The 22433-nt window shown below is 37.1% G+C and overlaps 1 protein-coding gene across 7 annotated transcripts in view; it reads right to left on the bottom strand.

Annotated features, from left to right (window-relative positions):
- Nucleotides 1–645: 645 nt before the first annotated feature.
- RBBP6 (RB binding protein 6, ubiquitin ligase) overlaps nt 646–22433 on the bottom strand; it is a 32726-nt gene continuing 10938 nt past the window's right edge. For 2 of the 7 annotated variants that reach the window (XM_082772344.1, XM_082772346.1), the window contains 14 exons: nt 17536–17580; nt 15054–15142; nt 14837–14933; nt 13873–14012; nt 13083–13255; nt 12247–12350; nt 11538–11878; nt 10339–10447; nt 10181–10259; nt 10021–10078; nt 8491–8856; nt 8031–8132; nt 4831–6579; nt 646–3987 (listed from right to left, as the gene is read on the bottom strand). In XM_082772344.1, the coding sequence (XP_082628470.1) occupies nt 1920–3987; nt 4831–6579; nt 8031–8132; nt 8491–8856; nt 10021–10078; nt 10181–10259; nt 10339–10447; nt 11538–11878; nt 12247–12350; nt 13083–13255; nt 13873–14012; nt 14837–14933; nt 15054–15142; nt 17536–17580 (5520 nt within the window). In that variant the 3' untranslated portion in view covers nt 646–1919. The remainder of the gene's footprint in view (nt 3988–4830; nt 6580–8030; nt 8133–8490; nt 8857–10020; nt 10079–10180; nt 10260–10338; nt 10448–11537; nt 11879–12246; nt 12351–13082; nt 13256–13872; nt 14013–14836; nt 14934–15053; nt 15143–17535; nt 17581–22433) is intronic. The other 5 variants (XM_082772349.1, XM_082772350.1, XM_082772347.1 and 2 more) reach the window with 3 other exon arrangements.

Raw genomic sequence — 22433 nt, 5'->3', positions numbered from 1 at the left:
AGTAACAGTTACAGAGCTCTGAAAAAATAATCTGGAGAGTTTAGCAGGGTATTAAGACAGGCCTTTACTACAGCTTCCTCAGCATGTTATATAAAAATACAGCATTTTGCCTGTTTTTATGGAGCTATTCCACAAAAAAAAACTCTACATAAGCTTGCCAATTACTCTGACCATTAATAAGAAAGCACATTAACACATTCCAACTCAGGTAAGGATCCCATTCCACTTAGAGCTCAATTTTCTGTATTTCATTAGGCCAAAGCATGCCCACAGACAGTGAACAGTGCTAAACACGTTTTCTGTTTTCAGTGGCCTCATCATCACGAGCCCAGACCATCTAAAAATGGTCAGTCTGGAGCTGCCTGAAATTCCCATACATCTGGCGTTTACTTTGGTCGGACACATTTGTTGGACCACGCGCAGGAAATGCTAGATGAACACACCTAACATCTATTAGCCACTTCTTTTCTTCTGGAAAGAAAGCCTGTGCAGAAAACAGCTGAAATTTACCACGAATGCCTTGGCATGGAAAAGTACAAAGTGCTGGAAGCGAATTCAGTACTCCTTCTGCTATTCCTTTAGCCATCAGAAGAAGGAAAAGATGCTCTACCTCTAACCTGGTATTTAAAACGTGAGTCAACCGACTGAAAAGCAAAATGAAGAATTACTTTATTAATCTCTGTACTGCTAAATATCCCAGTGACAATTCCTACAAACAATGACGATTTTTGAACAAAATAATTCCTGCAAGCAGGAAGCCCTGAAATACTGCTTTAATATCTAGCACTTCTAATTCATTTGGGGCAAATCCCACAGAGAAACGGTGGAGAGGGGAACTACCAAGTCCAGTTGTTACTGGGGTGTTATGCCCTTCATGCACCATGCTGGCTTCCTGACAGTTTAGTAACACCCACCACTGCCACCTGTGAGAAGAAAGAAGAAACGACTTCCTTCTTGAAACTACCAAGCTAATTAAACTTATATTTTTGAGATTTTCTGCCATTGTTCAAACCAGTCTAAAGCAGAAATCTGCCTTTCTAATATTTTTTCTTCTTTTGCCAAAGTCATTTTTGGTTGAGAGAGGAAATACGGATTACAGGACATGTTAAAATACATGTGTAAATGTTTGCCAACAAATGGCAACAGCTTTCTAAACAAACTGGAGGAGTGTTGTGATATGACAACTTCCCATATAACATTGTTCTAAAACCGTCAGTACCAGATGTTAGCAGTGGCTGTATTTCTGGGGCCATATACTTTTTGAAATACAAAAACAAATCCACCGGGCACATGGAAAAGGGCACCTCTTGGGAAATTCCTCCCCACATTGTATCAGTTCAAAAGATTTCAAGTTCAACCAGTCTTTTCAAAATTCCACCCCCCGACACATTATATTTCATACATTAGTTATCAGCAAGCTCCCAGTACATTTTTTTCTGACACTCCTTTCTCTGCTTACGTTCAGCTATCACTGGAAATCTCATCACATGGAATAAAGTTTACTGAAAACTTTTTATTGTAATCAAAAAGTGACATAACAGGGCTGTAATGTATTCTGCAAATCATTCTGCAGATATTTCGTAACTGATACCAGCTTCTTCCGCCAGGCAATTAAAAAAAAAATTCAAATGTGAAAATTTTCACAGTACAGTAAACTCCACCCAAACTAATTAACGGTGGTTAAAAATAAGATGCCCCAGCAAAACCTTTCATGTTACATGGTCACAACTCACAATTCTGTACAAAATGTTCACTTTTATAAAGCTCTGATGTAAAAATCAAATAATCAAGCAGCAATATTTTAAGTGCAGCACAGGGTCTTTCATGTCATTATTTACAACGCTTGAATTCGTTTACATTTTAACAAAATTTAATACAGATGACTTAGGAATTAAGTCAATTTTTTCTTATCTGTCATTCTATATAGTGACAGATTTAACTTTTTGGTCATCTTTCTCTTTATCTTTGCTCTTCTTTGATTTTTTCTTCTTGTGTTTGTGTTTTTGGCTTTTCTCCAATTCTGATTCATTTCCAGTGTGTTTCTTATGCTTCTTATGTTTTTTGTGTTTCTTGTGCTTCTTCTTCTCTTTCTTCTTTTTCTTTTTCTTGCTGTCTTGACTCTCTCCTGAGCTGGCACTGCTGCTGTGGCTTCGAGTTTGACTCTCAGAAGGGCTTTGACTGCGACTGCGGCTAACACTGGGGCTGCTCTGACTTTGACTTCTGCCTGCTTCAGGCTGGTCAGCTGTGGCAGGGGCTGCTGCATCCTCTTTAACTTTATCAACAGCTTTTTCTTTCGGTTCTTTAGAATTTTTTCCTGCAGTTTCCTCATCTTTTGCAGATACATTACTTTCACTGTCACTTTCATTGTAGTCTGGCACAAATGCAGCCTCATCAGTTTCTCGAGTTGGATCAGAAGACAGCCGTGAGGGGTTGCTTACCTGAGGCTTAGGCTTGACACCAGTTTTATCATTTTGTCCAGTCATGTTTTCTTTCTCATTTTTTGCATCTGGTGATTCTTGTCTCAAAGGTGGCTTATTGCAACCCAAGTCTTTATTGCTCGTTATTTCAGACACGTGCTTGTCCTCCTTTTCTTTCTCCTCCTTCTCCTTTTCTTTCTCTTTCTCCTTTTCCTTCTCCTTTTCTTTCTCTTTCTCCTTTTCCTTCTCCTTTTCTTTCTCTTTCTCCTTTTCCTTCTCCTTTTCTTTCTCCTTTTCCTTCTCCTTCTCCCTTTCTTTCTCCTTCTCCTTCTCCCTTTCTTTCTCCTTCTCCCTCTCCCTTTCTTTCTCCTTCTCCCTCTCCTTTTCCTTCTCCTTCTCCTTCTCCCTCTCCTTTTCCTTCTCCTTCTCCCTCTCCCTCTCCTTTTCCTTCTCCCTCTCCCTTTCCTTTTCCTTCTCCTTCTCCCTCTCCCTCTCCTTGTCCTTCTCCTTCTCCCTCTCCTTGTCCTTCTCCCTCTCCTTTTCCTTGTCCTTTTCCTTCTCCTTCTCCCTCTCCTTTTCCTTGTCCTTTTCCTTTTCTTTTTCCTTCTCCTTTTCTTTCTCCTTCTCCTTTTCCTTTTCTTTCTCCTTTTCTTTCTCCTTCTCCTTTTCTTTCTCCTTCCCTGAATTTTTATCTAGAGGTTTGTGCTCCTCTAATGAACGCTTGGAATCATGAGTAGTTTTGTGATCTGACTGCTTTCGGTCACGTGGAGGACTGTAGCTGCTCCTTTTGGAATCTCCAGTGCCCTTTTTGGAGGACTCTGCTCGTTCATCTCTTGGTTTACTTTTTTGTCCTGATGTAGATTCTCTGTTTCGAGAAGGGGAGTCTTTTCTCCTTGCTAATTCACTTTTTTCATCTCTACGCTTGGAACTAGAATGCTCTCTGTTGCTATCATGGTCAGATTTTTTGTCTCGGTTAGGAGTAAAGTCTTTAGCAGTGGATCCACGACCAGAATCATGTTTGTCTGAAGATCTGCTGTCTTTGGAAGATTGAGAAATATTTTTTCCATTTCCTTGTTCAGTTGCACGTTCTGAGTGGTCTTTTTCTGGCTGAATACTGCTCTTTCTCTTCTCAGAAGCGTCTTTGTCTGACACAGAATGATCTCGCTCTTTGGTTTTCCCTTTTTCATTTGACATCAAACTTTTTGAACTTTTTGCATCATGCTGGGAGCTTTCATAACTCAACTCTTTTGCAGTTTTCTGTGTTTTCTCCAAAGGCTCAGTCTCTTTTTCGTTGTGTTTTACAGGATTTGGAGGTTTACTACTCACATTTTTTACAACACTAGCAGGTTTTCCTATATTTGAAGGTGGCTGGGTAGATTTAATGTCTTCCTCTTCAGACTCAAAGTCGTCCTTATCCCACTTTGACTGGGGAACCTGGATCATAATAATGACATCTTCAGCAGGGGCAGTTATATCATTATTATACTCCTCCATTGTCTTGATGACAGTTCGTTTTGTATCTGGCTTCTCTTCAGACTTTCTAACAGGGCTTCCTCCAGTAGAACTTGTACTAAGAAGAGAAAAAAACATACATTAATAAGTGGGTAGAGATGCAAGCACAGCTGTCTTTTATAGTATTTTATAAAATGGCCTTTGTTTCACTCGTAAATCTTCAGTATTTTTTCAAAAGATATTCAACAAATTAACAGATGAAAAAGGATGAGTCCACTGGCTAAGATTATGAGCAATCAATTAATTTAGTATCTTCCTACTATGCATTTAATTAACAAAGGCACGAGATTATCAGATTGGGGACTGTCTGATCTGGTAATTCCTTGCTGTCCTATTTCTATCAATAGTAGATGAATTAGATATATATTCTTGTTTCAACAAGTAAGCAAGCAAATTAAGGAGCAATTAGGGGCTCAAAGCTGCACAGTGTATTGGCAACCAAGATGCTATTTCTGTAAGTTATAATTTCATGTCACTCTAACAGAAGACGATCGCTGCAGTACCTTGCAATTTTTAAAATACAAAACACTGCACTGTACAGACACATCTGTTATCCTTGCCTTTAGCATTAAGCTGGAGGCAAGACAGAAAGGACACCACGAAGAGTCAATGCGTAGCAGTATTCAAAAGGGTAAGGATTAAGAGGGAAAAAAGACCCAGAAGTAAGGGTCAACCATATCACCCATGAATTAAGCTCATAAGCTTTCCGTTCACTACAGGCTGCTTGTTTGCTCCCACCACATTTGATTTGGACCCACGTACAGTTTAACTGAAAAGCTCAAAGATGATTCACTCACTCAGTGAGCATGGGTTTTGTTTTTCCTTTCATTAGTTATCAGAAGGACTTTACATTTTAGAGGGGAAGGAGGGAGAAAGCATAGGAGAAGAAATGATTAGGTACCTGGTATAATCTACAAGAGTTGAACCAGATCCATCAGCTGCTGTTACTTTTCTTCTCGCTTTTCCTTTCACTTTTTCTTGTTTAACTTTGCTGCTGCTTGGCTCAGCTTTCTCAACGGGTTCTTTCACAGGTGGCACATTTTCTCCACTCACAATCTTTTTGCCAGTTTCTCGGTTAAGTTTAATCTTTTTTGCAGGAGTGGTAAGAAAAGCAGATTTATCCTTTTCTGGAGTTCTCTCTGCTTTTTCACCATCAGGTTCAGTTTTTCCCTTCGGTGATGTTTTTGATTCAGCACTTTCTGGTTTAGAGGCCTTTATCGAAGTTGCTTCATGTTCTTTATCAACCTTTTCATCTGCTTTTCTTTTTCTTTTTTCAGCTTTTGCATCAGAAGGTTTGCCTTTTTCAACAGTTTTTTTTGACTTGTCCTCTTTGTTGGAGGGTTTCTCTGACTTGATTTCTTTTGTATGGTCCTTCTTTGTCTTTTCTTCCTTGGCTGGTCTGGTTTCTGGGTGATCCTTTGTCACTTTTGGATGAACTTTCCGCGGTGTACCAGTAGCCTTCTCATCCTTTTGAGAGGAAGACGTTTTAACGCTGTCTGCTTTTGGCAACTCTTCCTTCACTTTTTTCACAGGAGGTTCGATTCGAGGCGATTTTTCACGATCGGTGTCCACCTTCTCTTGGGAAGCTTTAGCTGGTTTTATTGCATTGTCTTTTTTAGGAGGAGCAGCCACTTCTGCTTTCCGTTTTGCCTTGTCAACTTTTGCTTTTGGCTTATCCTTCTCTTTTTTCTCCTTTTCAGACACTGGTTTGAAAGCAATAGAATCTGCTTCCATAGGTTCATCTCTCACAGGTGTGGCATCATCTCTACTTGGAAGCATGAACAGAGAATCTGTTTTAACATCTTCCGCTGTACCTGGTTCTCTTGGTTTTCTTGCACTGTCTAACAACTCAGCAGTGGGAAATCCTTCATTCTCATCCCCTTTTCTCCTCTTCCGGTGTTTTTTATGTTTATTTCCTTTGCCATCTCCCAGTGGATTTTCAACCTCCTTCTCTTTTGATTTTGTAGGATCTTTTATACCATGGCTCTCTCTTCCAGAAAGTTTTTCAGGGTAATTTCCAGCTATATTACGATTTCTATGGCTCTGCCCACCGGCATAATCCTCCCTACGTCCCCGAGCATATGGTGAATTCTCTCGTCTGGTTCCAGGTGGACCAAACCTATCTGGAGAAAAGTTCTCTCTATTTACTGGAGGTCGAGGTTGAGCACCAACAGCATAGCCCTTGTAGAACTTTTCATACCATTCTCTATAGTTCCTTTCCCATTCTCTGTATCTTTCCTTTTCAAAAGGATCTCTGAAGTCAACAGATCTGCCATAGTAAGCTTTTATATCATACGGTGGAACTTCTCTGTATCTGTTAAAATACTCCCTTTCTCCTTCCCCTTGCGGTATAGTCCGTTTAGTGGGAGACTGGCCTCTAAATACTGGAGACCTAGACCGAGAATGGTATCTTCTGTATGGGGGTGACCTTGACCTTGAACGGTGATAACCATGTGACCTTGACCTAGACCGATAGTTACGACTCTTCCCTTTGCCTCTTCTTGGATACGGAGGAGATCGCGAGTAGGAACGAGAATGGGAACGACTAAACGATCGAGAGTAGGAGCGGGAGCGGGAAGAACCTGATCTTGACTTGGAGTAGGTATATGAACTTCTAGAGTAAGATGAAGCACTATAGGGAGACTTGGACCTTAAAAAAAACACAACACAAAAAACAAAGAAGAAGTTAATTCAAAACAGTCGCTCTCCCCATTTTTTTCTCTCAATTCTTTTTTTTTCCTCTCCACATGCTTATGTCAAAGCTTCTTTCAGCTGCTGACATAATGCTACTGCAAACTGAAGAACTTGAAAACATGTAAAAGTTTTTGCTTACAGACGGAACAGTTGCTGCTTTGTTAGTGTAAAAACATACAGGAAGAGTAAAGTCTATTTCCACTCACTTCTACTATATTGACTACCATAGCTATTGATTGATTTCAGGTGGTGTATACTGGCCTCTGCTGGTACACAAATGTACATTTTTTTCACTACTCAGCAACTACAATGCGATGCAAATCATTTATGTTGCAGTAAGATGCAAAAAACGCAAGTCTTAATGGCTAGAGTGCAGTACCAAGTATCAAGAAAATATGAGTTTGTCTGAAGACAGTAAAGCTCAATTCTACAATGCCAGCTTAGACAATTTAACTTCACTGCTTATTTGGCAATCCGTACAGGATACATAATACTTTGTACTGCAACATTACATGCCGTAAGATTTAATAAACTTCTAGCCAGATGTCCTAGCAAAAGTTTGCACATGTTTCTAGTTCTAGCCAAGGCAAATGACCTCATTTCAAGTAAAACAATACGTAAAAGCTTTTAAACGGCTTCTAGTAATATTATGCATCAATGCCATTACTCTTAATAAAGATATTGACGACATTACTAATAGACATTCAGACTATTAGTAATAAACATTACTAATAGTTATTCAGGCTGCTGCTCAAGCGATTTTTTGGGATAAAAAATGTAAACTATCCTGAGTATCTTCCTTGACAAGTTTTTCTTCAGTTAATTTTTGAATCACTATTTCACATTAATCTGCACATACTCATTAGAATCATTCTTCCTCTGAAAGTCCTTCAGCAATTTAAGAATTCGTTAGAAACACGTCTGATCTTTTAAGTCCTAAGGAAAATTTAACAATGTAAACAAGATACTAGCGCAAGCCACCAGTTTGCAGTCCAGGTTAAAATCTCTCCGTGTATCCATATGAGATAGACAAAAGAGGAAATGAAGACAATTTCTCTCACGTATCTCCTCCAAAGTGCACTGAAGTAATGGTTACAATCAGAACAGGGAGACAGAGAACATCTAGCAACTACACTTATTCACTTTTTGGCCTCCTCAGGGTTACCAGGAGGTGAAGGATGGTTATACAGATGCTTTAGTAAGAGACACCTGCTTCTTAATAACTGCTGCCAAATGATAACTATCAGTCAACTGCAAGCTCTGCTGTATCTGAGCTACGTAGGAAACTCCTGTCACTGCTAATCCCTTGAATTATCCAATCCATCTAAAGATAGTGAGGTGGAGTGGAACTCCTCCTGATTCTTCTAGACAATCTGCTTCTCCATTACGGACATGTAAAGCAGTTACCTGGAAAACGAACGCCTACGCTCCTTTTGAATCTTTTTATATTCCATCAATTCCTTAGCAAAATCATTTGTAAACTCATCAAGTTTGGACTTTTTCTTTTCCCTGTTAAAATAAGTTTGACCTTTATTACAATTATAGTTTGACCTTTATTACAAAAAGACATCAAGAAACAAAACATGGCCAATATGAGAAAATGTATACTGCATGCAAATGCAAAAGGTGAACATCCTATTTATGCAAAAACAGTTTAGAATTCCTACGAGTTTTAGGGAAAGTTTTAGAGTTACATTTGTCTTTAGTTTTGCATGTTTACCATCCACAATGAAAATGTATATTGGAAAAAAATGTTCTATATGTAACTTTTGCTTATGTCAGACGCACTTTAGTGTAACTGCAGCCCGATATGCTATTGAAATACGAAAATGAAAAACAACACAACTTCATTGAGCCAAATACTTACTCCTCTTTAAGTCTCCGTTGTTCTCTGTAAAACTCCTCCCTAGATAAAGGAGGTGCTTGTGTCGTTGGGATGGCATTTGAATGAGCCGTTGGTACTGCTGTTGGTACCCAAGCTGATGACATGTTTGCAGGAGCTGGGGGATATCCTGGAGGGGGGACAGGGTACCCAGCTGATGGAGGCTGACCAGGTGGAAACTGAGGAGGAAACTGTGGTGGTGGTACCCCCGGTGGAAGAGGAAGTGCATGGGGAGGTGGAGGATACAAGGGAGGTGGAGGCACAGGCACAAAGACTGGTGCTGATGCTGGCAGTGTTGGGGCCTGAGTCCTTTGTGTACGTTCACTATGCGGGCGTCCTCGATTTGTACTTCTAAAGAAACCCAAAAACACGTGTCACTGATTGTTACACTCTGCCCTGATTTTAAAGAGGAAAGTGAATGGAAGCAAGAAAACAGTGGGGAGTACTTCCTGTTCTGAACTTATGTGTTTTTCTCCCTGCTTTCTGTTCATTTGTGCCTACACACATTTCTTGATCCTCATACTTGCTTTCCACATTCTTACCCTCAATAGTTCCCCCAGTCTTCTCTGCTTATACTCAGCTTTGCAACTGTGGATGGAGGCTGCCTATGCTTAAAGAAGACTCCTATTTCACAAGTGCCAAGTGCCCACTGCTCCTCTGCCACTCCTCGATATACTGTAATACTTCAAACTTCTGATCTTCAAAGTACTGCACAAATATTAACTAATCTTCTCTTGAACTTCTTTTTAACATCTTCCACATAGGCTTCCTATGTTGTTGCCTCATGATGATGCATTTGGCCTGTTCTTGTTCCTGAATTGTTGTTATTTTCTTGCTTACTGAATTTGAGATTTTAAATAATCTGTGAGACGGATCCTTGTTTTTGTTTTAAGATTTTATAAAGGTAACGCACACTTACAATCTGTCTGTAACAAATATATACCAGAAGGAAGGACAAACTCGACACTATGATTAATAAATAAAATGGACTCCTCTCTCTCTAAGTAAGAGAAAGCAGCTTGCCTGTTTGAGAGGTATAAACTGAAGAAACTCCAGATTGTCATAAAATCAGAGCATTGACTTTTCCAACAATATGCTCAGTCAGTATCAACTAAGTTGATAAAAAGTAACGTTGGATGCCGAATTCTATTGTGAAATCAATTTTGTCAGCCACATTCAGCCAGTAATCAAAAGGGTGGCTTTCCATCTGATCCTTTAATTATATTTAATTTGTTCATGTAGTTACAGTTTCCTGAAAAAGTATTAATTTTTCAGAGTCCTCTTCAATTATGCACTGGAGTTTTCTTTTAAATAGTCTTACTGGAAGCACAGATCCCCCTCTTGTTAGAGCTAATTCAAATAGAATCATTTAAAAATTAATTATCACTTATATTCTCTATAACTATCTGTACATACTTATTTCATTATTAATCAACTGTTGTATAAGTTATGTGACACTGCCTAATTGAACAGGTTACAAGTGATAATGTATTAATTTCTGCAGAATATACTTACAGTTCCCAACCTGGCCTGCCGCCTGCTGAGCGAATTGCACCGGCTCTCATGGGATGACCTTTTGGATTGGATAGGAAAAGGAAAAAAATCCCATTCAGTTTATCAGAAGATTATTATTTTTATTTTTTTTAAAAGAAATTCTAAAGCTGCAGATATTTACCAGTTGTGGGTATTGATTGTCCTTGTGGACCCAGAAGACTTTGTAATGCTGGTTGTCTTAGTACAGGAACCTGATAGCCCTTGTGAATAAATGCAAACTGTTAGAAATAGGCTCTAACAAAACACAAGAATCACTGTATTTGTTGAAATAAAATTTACCTTTTCTTCCAACAAACTGCTGATTGACAGAGGGGAAGATTTAGAAAGTTCAGCGGCAGTCATCAGAGCAGGAGGTATAACAGCATCTGCATCGCTACGGACAAAAAGCCAACAAACCAAATACACCCTTTTGAAATGCTACTTGAAATATAAAGTCAAAGGTAAGAAAAGGCTGACTACTGTAAATTGAAAAATGAACTAAAAAATAATCTTCACCAGATTTACAAATAGAAAGTTGGTCAATTCCAAATGAAGTACTAAAGTCAATTTGGACTACTGGTATTTAAAGAGAAAGTTCAACAGCAAACTATTTTATTATGCTAATTGCAAAGGAAAGGCTTAGAGTATGTATAAGCCCCACACTGAAACATTTTGGAAGATGCAAGAACAAAAATTCTATTAGGAAATATGTTTATGTGTTAGTTCAGAGGCTGTCTTTGAGGTTCTTTTAAATTGTGATTCTTTGTTCTCAAGCCATCCTCCTGTACAACCAGACAGTCTTCTCGACAGAGCAATTATTTACATTTAAGGCATAAAGTTGAAAGGACATAAACCCTAAATAGTAGTTAATATTTTCAATATATTTTCGTTGAACTTCTTTGGGTTGCAAGCTTAGACTTTTATGTTTGTAAATACTTCAAATTTACAACATTTTAAAGATCTATTATCCAAATCTACACATGTCACTGACTTCATTATCAGTAATACAGATAATGATTCTGACATATCACAAAAATGATTACAAAACTACTCTAGAAAAAAAGTAATGTCAAAACACCCAGTTAGTTCTACCTGTAACTGAACTTGTATAGTTTTCATGAAAACACCATCTCCTCAGTAGTAAAGGAAAATTAATACACTCAACCAGAAGGTTTGACGTGATAACTGAATGAATACTTTAGGAATTGTCATTTAAATAAAGGGCTGCTAGGGAAAAAATGTTCCTCTTACAAGGTAAACCTGTACTGAATGACTGATAGGGAATCAAACAAGAAACAATTCTGAGAAAGTCCTTAAATAAAGTACACTTCCAACTTATCAAACTGTCCTTATTCACACTAAAAACAAAAAGCAGAACTTCCACAACTATTTGGAACTGTCATTAACGATCCATAAATCACTGAGAAGTTTGAGAGGAAGAATCTAACTTCAGCATTTTGATGTCTTTTACACTTGCGTTGATCTACAGATTTACTTACTGAAAAGGTCCATCTGGCTTTTCAGCGCGGAGAGACAGGGACACTGCTGGAGGGAGATCAGAGACAATGACAGAAGACGGATTTACTGGCAGCGCAGCTGCCACAGGCTGACCAGGGGCCAAAGCAGCAGAATGAGAAGACAGAGAAGCTAATGGAATCATTAGTGGATCTTGCTGTCTGGAAATTGTTGGCCTCATTAGAGGCTGCAGGTTGCGTGTTATTGTTTGTCTCATTAGTGGTGGTGGAGGTGGTGGTGGTGGTGGTGGCTGCTGCTGTTGTTGCTGCTGAATCTTACGGAGTCTTTTTGTGTAGCCAGTTTCATTTTTGAAGTTGTTCACAGCCTATAGATGGAAAAACATTTACAAAAGTCACATGAAAATTCAGCAAATGTATATAAAAAAAAGTTTCCAAGGAGTAAAATTACTTGTGTACTCTTGTAAATGTATTTTTATTTAAAATACTTAACTTCAGTGTTAACACTGAATCCAAAAGTGAGGCAATCATGTTAAATAACATATTGACCTGAATTTACCTGACTGCCCCTAAAGAGCTTGTGAGCTTCTGTAATAATGGATAATGTGTCTGAAAAGTAAATTTAGCCTTACTCAATTTAAAGTTAAATTAGTATTTTCTTCCCCCCCCCCATTTTTTTTTTTTTTTACAAATAGATTTTTCTTATGAATAACTTATGTAAAAGTGATCATGTTACCTGGCGTAAGAACTTGTTGGCAATTAAAGCATCAGGAGACACATCTGTTTGATGACATGTTGGGCATGTATGTTCCTCAGATTCCAGTAATGCTGTTCTGATACCTGTGAATCATTACAGTCAAAACATAATTTTTTAGGCAAACTAAGAAAATTTTGGGGGCTCTAGTCAATTATAAAACCATGTGCATGATTAATGAGTGAATATGGTCTTGAGTTGAGAGCATAAAGCTGTAAATGTTCAATGGCATATGCAGCAAATAACTACAAAGTTTTGATATTTCATTTCTTATAACATTGGAAGCTGCAGAGTAGACTGAGTCTTGCCATTTTGACTAGTCCTTTTTCCCACTACTAGTCAATCAACCATAAGGTTAACAAATAAAACATTTCTAAAAACAGTAAGTTTGGGTTCTAAAGGTTTTAACCAACTCTTCCTAGAAGGTTAAATATCTAACTACCCACTGATTGCAACCCACAGTAAGTTAGAGCTAGAGTCCACAGTAGTCAGAGTTGGATATATAATAGTAACACTTTATTTAATGAGAAAAAAGTCTGGAGACAAAGTAAATGCATTTGATATCTAACATGGTAATCACCTGCACAATTTTGTACACTTCTCATACTCCTCTTTCTGCATGTGGAAAGGATTTAACTAGATACTTAAAAAGAGGAAAAAAGTTTTTTTTTTTCCCCCCTTTTATACCAAAGAAGTTCTTTCTTATTCAGGCTACTCTTAAGCATTAAATAGAGCTAGTAACAAACTAATCTCGTTAGCTCCTATTTTTGCTTTCAGGTTTGATGATCTGAATTAACAAACGTGGGAGTAATACTTACATTCATCACAGTAACTGTTTCCACAGCAGGGAATAACAACCGCATCTGTCATTATATCTTTACAAATCAGACACAACAACTCATCTGGAATAGGATCATCTTCTTCAGAGGAGGAGGATGGATCCTCTGGCAAGAAAGGAGGCTTCTCTTTCTTTCCTATAGCATAAGCTTCCCTTTAGGGAGGAGACAAGAGGGGGAGAGGAAAAATAAAATAATTTGAAGATGAAGAAATTTTGAAGAAATTGAAGAAATTTGAAGAATTTCAAGACAACTTTTTAAAGCTTTGGGCTTCATCAAATAATTTTATAATCAGCCTTTTAAAAATATAGGTGTTCAATTCAAAATACTTTTCTACAGTCACAACACTAGAAGAGGGAGCGTCTATCTATCCTTTCTGGAGAATTCTCCCATGCATTAGCTCAACTGAGATGAAAAATTAGCCTAGACTAGGAAAACAATTGGCAGCTGGAAATTCTGTGAAATGAACCCCTTCTGTGCCAGAGGGTAAAATCTAAGTTGTAGGGTCAGGATAAATTTAATCTCTAAGAAATGACACTTTTCTAAATTAAAGTCATCGACCTTGCAGCTTCTCCAAAAGGAGATTCAGAAAACAACAGAAAACAGAAGTACTACCAAACTCTTCTAAAACTGGAATAGAAGCAACTGCTGTCCTCAGCACAGGCGGATGCCCTTAGTTTATATCAACAGGAAAACCGCTGTTTCACATGTGAGACCTGACAGTGAAAGGGGGAGGAAATATTCTGGTCCACCTGATAAATTCCATACTTACGCATCAATTGTTGGTATTGCGTATTTTCCAGTGTTTGTTAGCATAGCACCCTTTGTGTTGGGATCTTTCACTTCCATCATGAAACTTCTGGGAATTCCTGTGCTCTTTTTAATCCTGGGAACAGACTCAAAATTTTTGTCCTGTTAAGAAAAGAAATTCAGACATATTTCATCCTAAAAGTCACGCTTAAATGACATTTCAATGATTAAGCAGCAAAATCCTTAATCCTCTCCTTTTCTCTAACATGAGGACTGCATGGTTAAAATATTTGTTTTCATAAATGAATACTGCCAAGATGTTTCAAAGGTTTAGCATCATTTTGAACTCAACAGACATTCATGTGGCAAAATGTCTGGCTCCTTAGGGGTTAAACGTCCCCTAACTTACTTTCCAACAGGACAGAAACATTCATAATACAAGTCAGGCTGCAAGTTTCTTTCAGTGTTTTGAATCAGTCACTGGAGAAACTTAAATTCACCATCTATGTATGAAGGTTCAATTCATACCTCATGCCTATCTTTAGTGACTAATGCTAACTGTCATGAATACTTAACCAGAGATAGTGTAATTAAAACATGTCAATCTTCAATAGATTGGGTCAAGAGAAATATCCTCTCCTCTTGTAATACAAAGTATTAACAAATGTTAATGGTCATTTAAAAGTTAAAGTTAAAAGAAAAAATTCCAATGTATCAATGTATGAATGAAAGTACACAGAAAAAAAAATCTACAGACATATTAAATGCCTACGACCTAGGAAAATTAGGCAGTTGTATAATTCCCACTTTCCCTTTACATTTTAAGGGCTTTGTAATATTGTCTTACGATCTCTGGATTTCACCTTAGGAAAAATGATTCTTAATATGAATGTTGATGTATTCATTAACTAACTAAACTAAAAAACAATAAAAACAAAACAAAACAAACAAAACCAAGTAACACCAGCAGTCCACTGTAATCTTACCCCATTTGTTGGGCAGTTCTTGATATAGTGGCCAGGTTTTCCACAACGAAAGCAAGTATATGATGGTGGAGGTGGACCCAAGGGTTTCTTCATGTAACTAAAAAAGTTTGGGAAAAACAAAAAATATAAAGGTACACATGTATCTCCCCTTAGAGCAAACAACTCTACAAATTTTTCACAATCTTCAAAGAACAGATTTGACTTCAGCAACACTTACTTGATTGGATCATATTCATGGCCAGACTGTGACATCATAGCTTTTATTTTATCTTCTTCGGAAGCATTGGCTTCAGCCAGATTGGCAGTCTGTTTAACAGGTAATTATTTGACACACACATTAGAAACACATTTAAGTCCACACAGCCAAAGACAACACCACTCATCCAATCCTGTAAAGAGCAGCACAACTCTAGCTGAGGTTGCATGAAACAGCTGCTTATATAAAATATATTTGTCCTGAAGATGTTCTGGGGAGTCCTTACGCCATTACATGATGTTTATGTGCCTGTTAACCTACTTGAAGAGAGCATTCTTGGGCACTCAAAACCTTAGGCTCTGTTTGTACCTTACATAAAGACTTGTGTAACCAATCCAATTTTCTTCAATACAAAGCGGACTGAAGCTGAGTGTAAGCACAAACAAAAACCCCAAAACAACAAAAAAACCCACCAATATCTAGTATTTTTCAATCAATTTTAAGCTCCAGACTATTTGAAGGAGAAGATATCCATTGTACATTCAATTCAGAAACATGGATGCCAAGCACTAATATTTACATTTTGCAGCATTAAAAGGACACACAACTTGCTGTTGCAAAGCTGTTTCTGCTTGCTGAAATTCAGCTTCTGGCACATAAGCATTAAAAGGAATCAAGCTTTTTATAAACCCTCAGCAAGACTTTTCAGTAGAAATTGGACCATAACGTAGTCCAAGCTGCATGTTCCTCCCAACACAATTCATTGTACCAAGTGCTTGAACTACAAGCAATACTGAAGGGCTGTTTCTCAAGTTGATTGTGTCCTTTTAACACACAAATTGTAATAGAAACCTTATCTACAGCTGTATCTTCTAATCATTGAAGCTAGCTGATTTTTAAGCAGTATTTGTTAAAATGGTTTTTACACACTAGTCCAGATACAAGCAGGGTCTAAGGGAGTGACTGTAAATTATTTGAACCTTCAAGCACCTATCATTCAGATCAACCACTCGTGTTCTTGGTTTTATATGCATTCATTCACAAAAGCAACCAACTAGTTTCAACGCTTTATTAAATGGTTGTTTCATATACACAGTTTTTCTCAACATGAACATAATCCAGATCGACATCTATGAAACCGTTTCCATGAACATTTACAGAAAACTTTTACAAATACTTGACTAATTTGTTTGAACCCAAACGGTTTACAAAACACATCCAAAACCCACAAAACATTATTAGGAATAGACCAAAATTCAAATATGGCATTTAATACATAGTAGTAATAAAACAGAAAACTGTTAACACATTGCCTCCAGGCTAAGCCAGTCTGCACTGAAAGGTTAGGGTACGTAACAGTTTTGAGCTGCTTCGTTATGTTCCTGTGTTTTTCTAAAATGTTCGGATTTTGTTGAAAACTTAAATGTGCACACCGCTTGGACAGTTTCTCAGTTTAGAATAAAACTTGACATGAGTTCACAGAACCAAGGACACGTTTAGGGACAGCACTAATGGAGACCAATTTCTTTAGGTGGCTACATTCCTTTTTTTTTGGCCAGATGTATACGATTTAATTTCTGCAGTGGGTAGGGGAAGAATTTACCAGTGGGAAGACTTCTCTTTCTTGGACGTGAGCTCCAGCTTTTCTTTTCAAAAGCACAAACTCTAGCTACTCTGCATTAGACCCTGCCTCCTCTAATCTCTGGAATTTAAAGACTGGTAGTTTAATTGGCTAGAACTAAGCCTTTTCCAAAGTGCAGTCACTAGTGCTTTCCCAGACAAAGTTACACATTATTGAGCAAAAAATGCAAGCAGTTTCATAGCAAAACACGGCAATACAACAATTTCAGAAGGTCACGTGCTAATATGCCACACATACACATTGGTATATTCCTATAAACAATTAGGTACATTTACACAAATTACAGTCTGTGTTCAAACAAATTAGATCGTGTTGCCCACTATATATTCTACAGCTTATGAAACTGTGCAACATTCAAGAATGGATCTATATCTGTGAAGACTAGAAATTCAAAAATAACCATGCAATTGTCCATGTTACAGAAATGTTTGTATTTTGGCTGTTGCAAACCCCCCTGAAAAGTCCGTAACTTACAGCCAATTAAATTCTTCTGTAAAAATTGTGTTAGTTTCCAACGAAAAATTAACGAAACGTATGAAAAACGGTAAACAGCTTCTGAAGTGCTTCTTCTTTGTGTCTTGAAGATGAATAATACTGCAACATTATGTTGAGGCTGATAAGGTACTCCCCTTCAATCTTCCCAAACTGGGAACTACTCTTTACAGGATAGTATCAAATTTTACACACATTTTAAAGTTAAGATAAATACTTTAACTTATTAAAAACTAAAGGTTTTTTTTTGTTTTTTTTTGTTTTTTCAAATTACAACAGTAAGCCAGCTATAGATCACAATATAAGATTTAAAATAGGAAGCAAACACTTTTTTTTTGGTAAATATTTGACAAGAATATATATATATACCTTAGTAAGCTGGGCCAGAGAAATAGATGCAGAAGAGTCATCAATCTGTTCACAAAAAATTAAACACATATTCAAGTTCTACAATCAAAACATAGCAACAGTTAACCTCTACTGTAGTCTGAAAGTCTGCACTATATCATCTGTGTCTCTCTGGAAGAGGCATTTTTAACCTAGTGTAATTTGTATTTGTTCAAAACAAAGTCCAGACCTACAAGAGTTTAAGAGTGTCTATATGGTTAACGAGAAGAAACTAGAACAACCAAACCAACTGAGATCAACCTATTGCTCAAGAGTATCTCTGAGGGAATTTTGTCAAATGCTCACAGCTGCATAAAAGTCAAAGGGGTAAGGAAACTCAATTTTCTGCTAAAAAGGTTTTTTTTTTTTTCAAAAAAAAAATATTTGAGAAAGAAGCATCACTACAGGAAACTTATTTTTAGTGTAATTTGTAAATTAATTGCTTAATGTTTAATCATTTTTAAATGCACATGGTTATGTTTTTGTGAACACAGTAGCTGCCTGTGAAAATAAAGCACAGGCATATTAGCTCTGAACCATAAACTCTGCCCCTCACGTCATTTAAAAATGCCAAACTCACCACACCCCACAAAACCCTAATAAAAATACCAATCCAAAACAGCAGTCATAAAAACAACCCATCACTTTGCCTAGATAAAAAAAAACAAACTTGCTAAAATCATTGAAATTCAGGTGTTTACCATGATAAAGTAGTCTATAAAAATGAGAAAACTAATTTCTATCGTTATTTATTATTAGACTACATACTATGAATTAGTTTGGAAGGTGTGAGTATTCAGTATTCTCCTTGCTATCAGATCAAAAATAGTTTTCAAATAGCAGCCTAGTACTAAATGCACAAAAGCAAGAAAGCATCAAGCGTATTACTGGTAATGAAAGATGGATTCAGAACATAATCCTGTCATTGCTTTTCTATTGCAACCACTCTCCTCGCCGTCAGCTACCTACAGGACCAGCTTGCAGGAAGGAGCTCTTAAGGCCACAGGTTAACAACGGACTGCAGCATTTATTGAGAACCAACACTGAAGTGTGTAGTTTGGCCACAACTGAAAACGATAACTCCCTTTCCTTTTCCAGTATTGTGAATTGTTGAATTATGCCACAGGCAGCAGTAAGCTTACACCAGTTAACATTATCAGAAAGACATTCCAAATTCTGCTTATTATAAGTTGTTTAAAAAAAAAAAGTAGAATAAAATTTCAGAATGTAAATTGAACAACTCTCCTCAAGAGATCACAAAATTGATCAGAAAAGAGATTAGTAACCCTTCCCTGAAAAAAAAACAAAAACAAAAAAAAAAAAAACACCAAAAAAAGCCAACACTCTTGTCCTCTACTAACATGGTGGAAGAACTTGAGGCATTAGCTTTAGCAGACTGTAGGGGAAAAAATATCTACCTGCAGATGTTTCCTTACTCCAGTAACGCACTGGTTTTAGTTAATCTTTCCTTCTCTGTATGTTTGGGAAAGCACATGAACATTACTATATTACTATCTGAACATATTTTTAACATATTTTTAAGTTGTGCCCTTGAAAAGACCTAGATCTGGAGTAAAAGAGCTTTTTTCCACTGCAACTCTTACCAGAAGATTCAACTTCCATTCTTTTCAGAAGATTTTGTACTTAGCTATGTTTACAAGGATGTCTGATTAAGCATCGTGTAGCTGTACACTCCGTATGTCACTCCTTTACGTGTGGAAAAAAGAGGTCTCTCAAGGGAGGCACAACTGCTACCATTTTGTGTGTTTTCAGAGGCAGCTACAATATTGGGGAAGTTATTGATTGGAGCCTAGCAATCTAATGAGATACTAAACAGTCTAGTATTGACCAGTTACCGAAACAAAACAATTAATAAAATGTTAATTAGTGTTTATATTTTATTAGGAAACAATATTGTTTGGCCTGCAGGCAACAGTCTAATTTCTTAAAGGAGATGATGGCACTCATTTCTACCAAACTGGTACCAAAAGCAGCAAATAAACAATGCGCTATTGAGTAAGCCTGCCCAATGGCCATCTTCCAACGATCCTGCATTCTTTTCATTTTTATTTCATTTTTTTTTTTTTTAATCTTTATGTTTCCATTGAAGTAGTCCTGCCAGTCCCTCAAATTAGTGAAGTAGAAACAAAATCTCCAGGAATCTAGCACGCAGCCCTAAGATAATCCTGCAGAAGAATCAGAGAAAGAAAACAGATCTGCGAGCCGAATGTATGAACTCTCATTTCATACAGAAGATTCAACAGAAGCTAAAAAACAGCAAGCAGAAACTGGGACAGAAAATAGGGAAAAGGCTAGTTTTGCTGCTAGTGTGGTATATCCAAATCATAGCGGTTTCCTAAAACCTGAGATCTTAGCTAAACTGAAAATCCTGCCAGGAAGGATCGCAGTTGCGTTCAGTGGCGCTGAAACAAGGGACACAACTGTGCGTTTATGCAGACTCTAAGGATAAACAGAGATGCTTGCAGTTGTTGAAATACTAATGCTAAAACAAAAAGGATCCACTTCCTTGATTGGCTGTAATAACAATAGGACACCACCACAAATTTGGAAGCATAAAATAACAGCTAACATAAAAGAGAAAGACAATGAAAAAGTGTTCAAGCCATAAGCTTTTGTGCATCCTTTTTGTTTTTCTTACTCACTTTAACTTTGCTGCTTAGGCATTACTGTTTAACAGTAATTGCTGAGCTTTCCAGTAATTTATCCCTACCACACTAAGATGCTGTCTCTACTTTGAAATACATACAGAAATACAGATATTTAAAAACAAACAAAAACTTTAGACCAAGATCTGAGCTGGCTTTAAAAGTAAATCTCACTGTGCTTCCAACACTAGGAGTGCCTGACTCTGCAGTGTTTTTAAAGTAATCTTTAATTTTCGTATCTAAGTACCCATCCACCTCCATACAAATGTAAGACTTGGAGAGAGTTCCGAGGAGGTTTCCACCCCTCCCTATGCCTACCCACAGCCCAACTCAGGTAGTCAGAGCAAACAAGAGGGGAATATTTTTGCTCTCTCTTCCACTTTAGAACTTTAATCTGTTCTAACTAACACTAAGTCTTCCCCCCACCACTGCAGATACTTTTTTTTCCCCATTTTTTTCTCTCTTTATTTTTTGAGACGTCTATGTTAGCTTATGGTCAGATGCTACTTAAAAATGTAATACAGACATGCCAGGGAACACACAGGGCTAAAAGAATGTTAACTTTATTTATGAACATGTGATTTGTGTTTATACACATGCTAGTAAACAAAAAGGAAAATAACTGTTTTCAAGAAATAAAAACCCATCTGAATTAGATCAAATACTATAAACGTGCTTTACACAAATGCATTACATTAACTACTAGGGTCACTGGGCCAGTTAAACTAACTTGAACTCACAATGGGAGGCATTCATGTCGAAAAAGGAATTCGAACCAATCAGCGGTAGAATTACAGAGGTCAGATTCAGATTTAAGTCTTTGCAGACCTACATTTAAAAAAGGTTTTCATCTGACGTTGATTGCACACCACTCCATGGGAACCAGAGGCTGCATTCTTCACAGAATGCAGACACAGAGTTCATGAATTTCTAGATTAAGTTATCCTAACAGCTTAATGAGTGATCAGATCCAATGATCCAGGGTTAGTGTAATGCCTCACACCATTCTAGTGAAGAAAAAGCAGTTATACTTAAAATAAAGATGAAAAATAAAAAACACCAAGTAGTAATTTTTATACTGTAAGAACTATTTTGAAATCCGTAGTTATACATAATATTTGACCCAAGTTGCAAATCAGTATCTAAGACCATTACCAATCAAGTATTTCCTCATGTACTTATCTATATTTTAGCAGCAGAGTAACAGTGTGTTTTCAAGCCTGAATTAAAATGCTACCCCCTTTTCCAAAGGGAAATTCAAAATGGTGGTATACTAAAGAGAGGCTTAACCTTTGGGAAGTTAAAGCAGCATCCAACCCTGAAGCCACCCAGATCCAAAAATACAGTGCAGACGAAAGTTAAGAAAGATGACATGGACTTTACCCACAAATGCACCAGGCTCTAACCTTGTGCCAAAAATTTTATACCAGGTTTTAGATATTTTCGCTTGCAGTCAAACTATTAAACTAAACTGTTTCGTTAGATAAAGCAAAAGGACCAAACACAGAACTTTAGAATACCACTTTGTGTAGCAATGATATTTAAATTCATGTCTTCACATCTTTTCAAGACATTTATGTACTCTGAGGGGCCCAAACAATATCACTTCAATTTCAGTTTTAGGAATAAATACTTGAGTGCTTAAGGACACAAAAAGGAGTTATTTAGCTGCACAGAAATGTCCTCAGAAATTGTGTGGAATATGCTGGTTTTGGTATTTGTTTGAACCCCCAAGTCAGAAATAAGAAACAATATCGAGTTTAACAATAATGGTTTCTCAGTGGTTTTTGATAACATTTTCAAAAACCATTAGGCAAAAAAGTATTTAAAAACGAAAGCTAAGTGATACAATGTGAAAATGGCAAAAAATACACTCCAAACATTTTTATTGCAAGAAACAAAAAGCACACAACAACCTATACAAACATACATATTACTAGCTATAGACAGACAGATGTAGAACATGGCACCATGTTCAATTGTGCAAACCTCAAACCTACATGATCTAAAAATGATCATACAGTATCTGTACAACACAAAGTCATACAGGAAATATTCTAGCATATTCAATATGAAATACAACGCATTACTAGGCACAAATACCAATATTCACATTAGAACTGTGCAAATGATGGCATTACTCAGTTTTTACTATGCTGAATCAAATACATTGTATTTACAACATATACTATGTTTTGCTGGAAAATATATTAA

Source organism: Aythya marila (genome assembly GCF_965140915.1).
Source record: "Aythya marila genome assembly, chromosome: 15".
Taxonomy (NCBI): domain Eukaryota; kingdom Metazoa; phylum Chordata; class Aves; order Anseriformes; family Anatidae; genus Aythya; species Aythya marila.
This window is presented reverse-complemented; position numbering and strand designations above follow the sequence as displayed.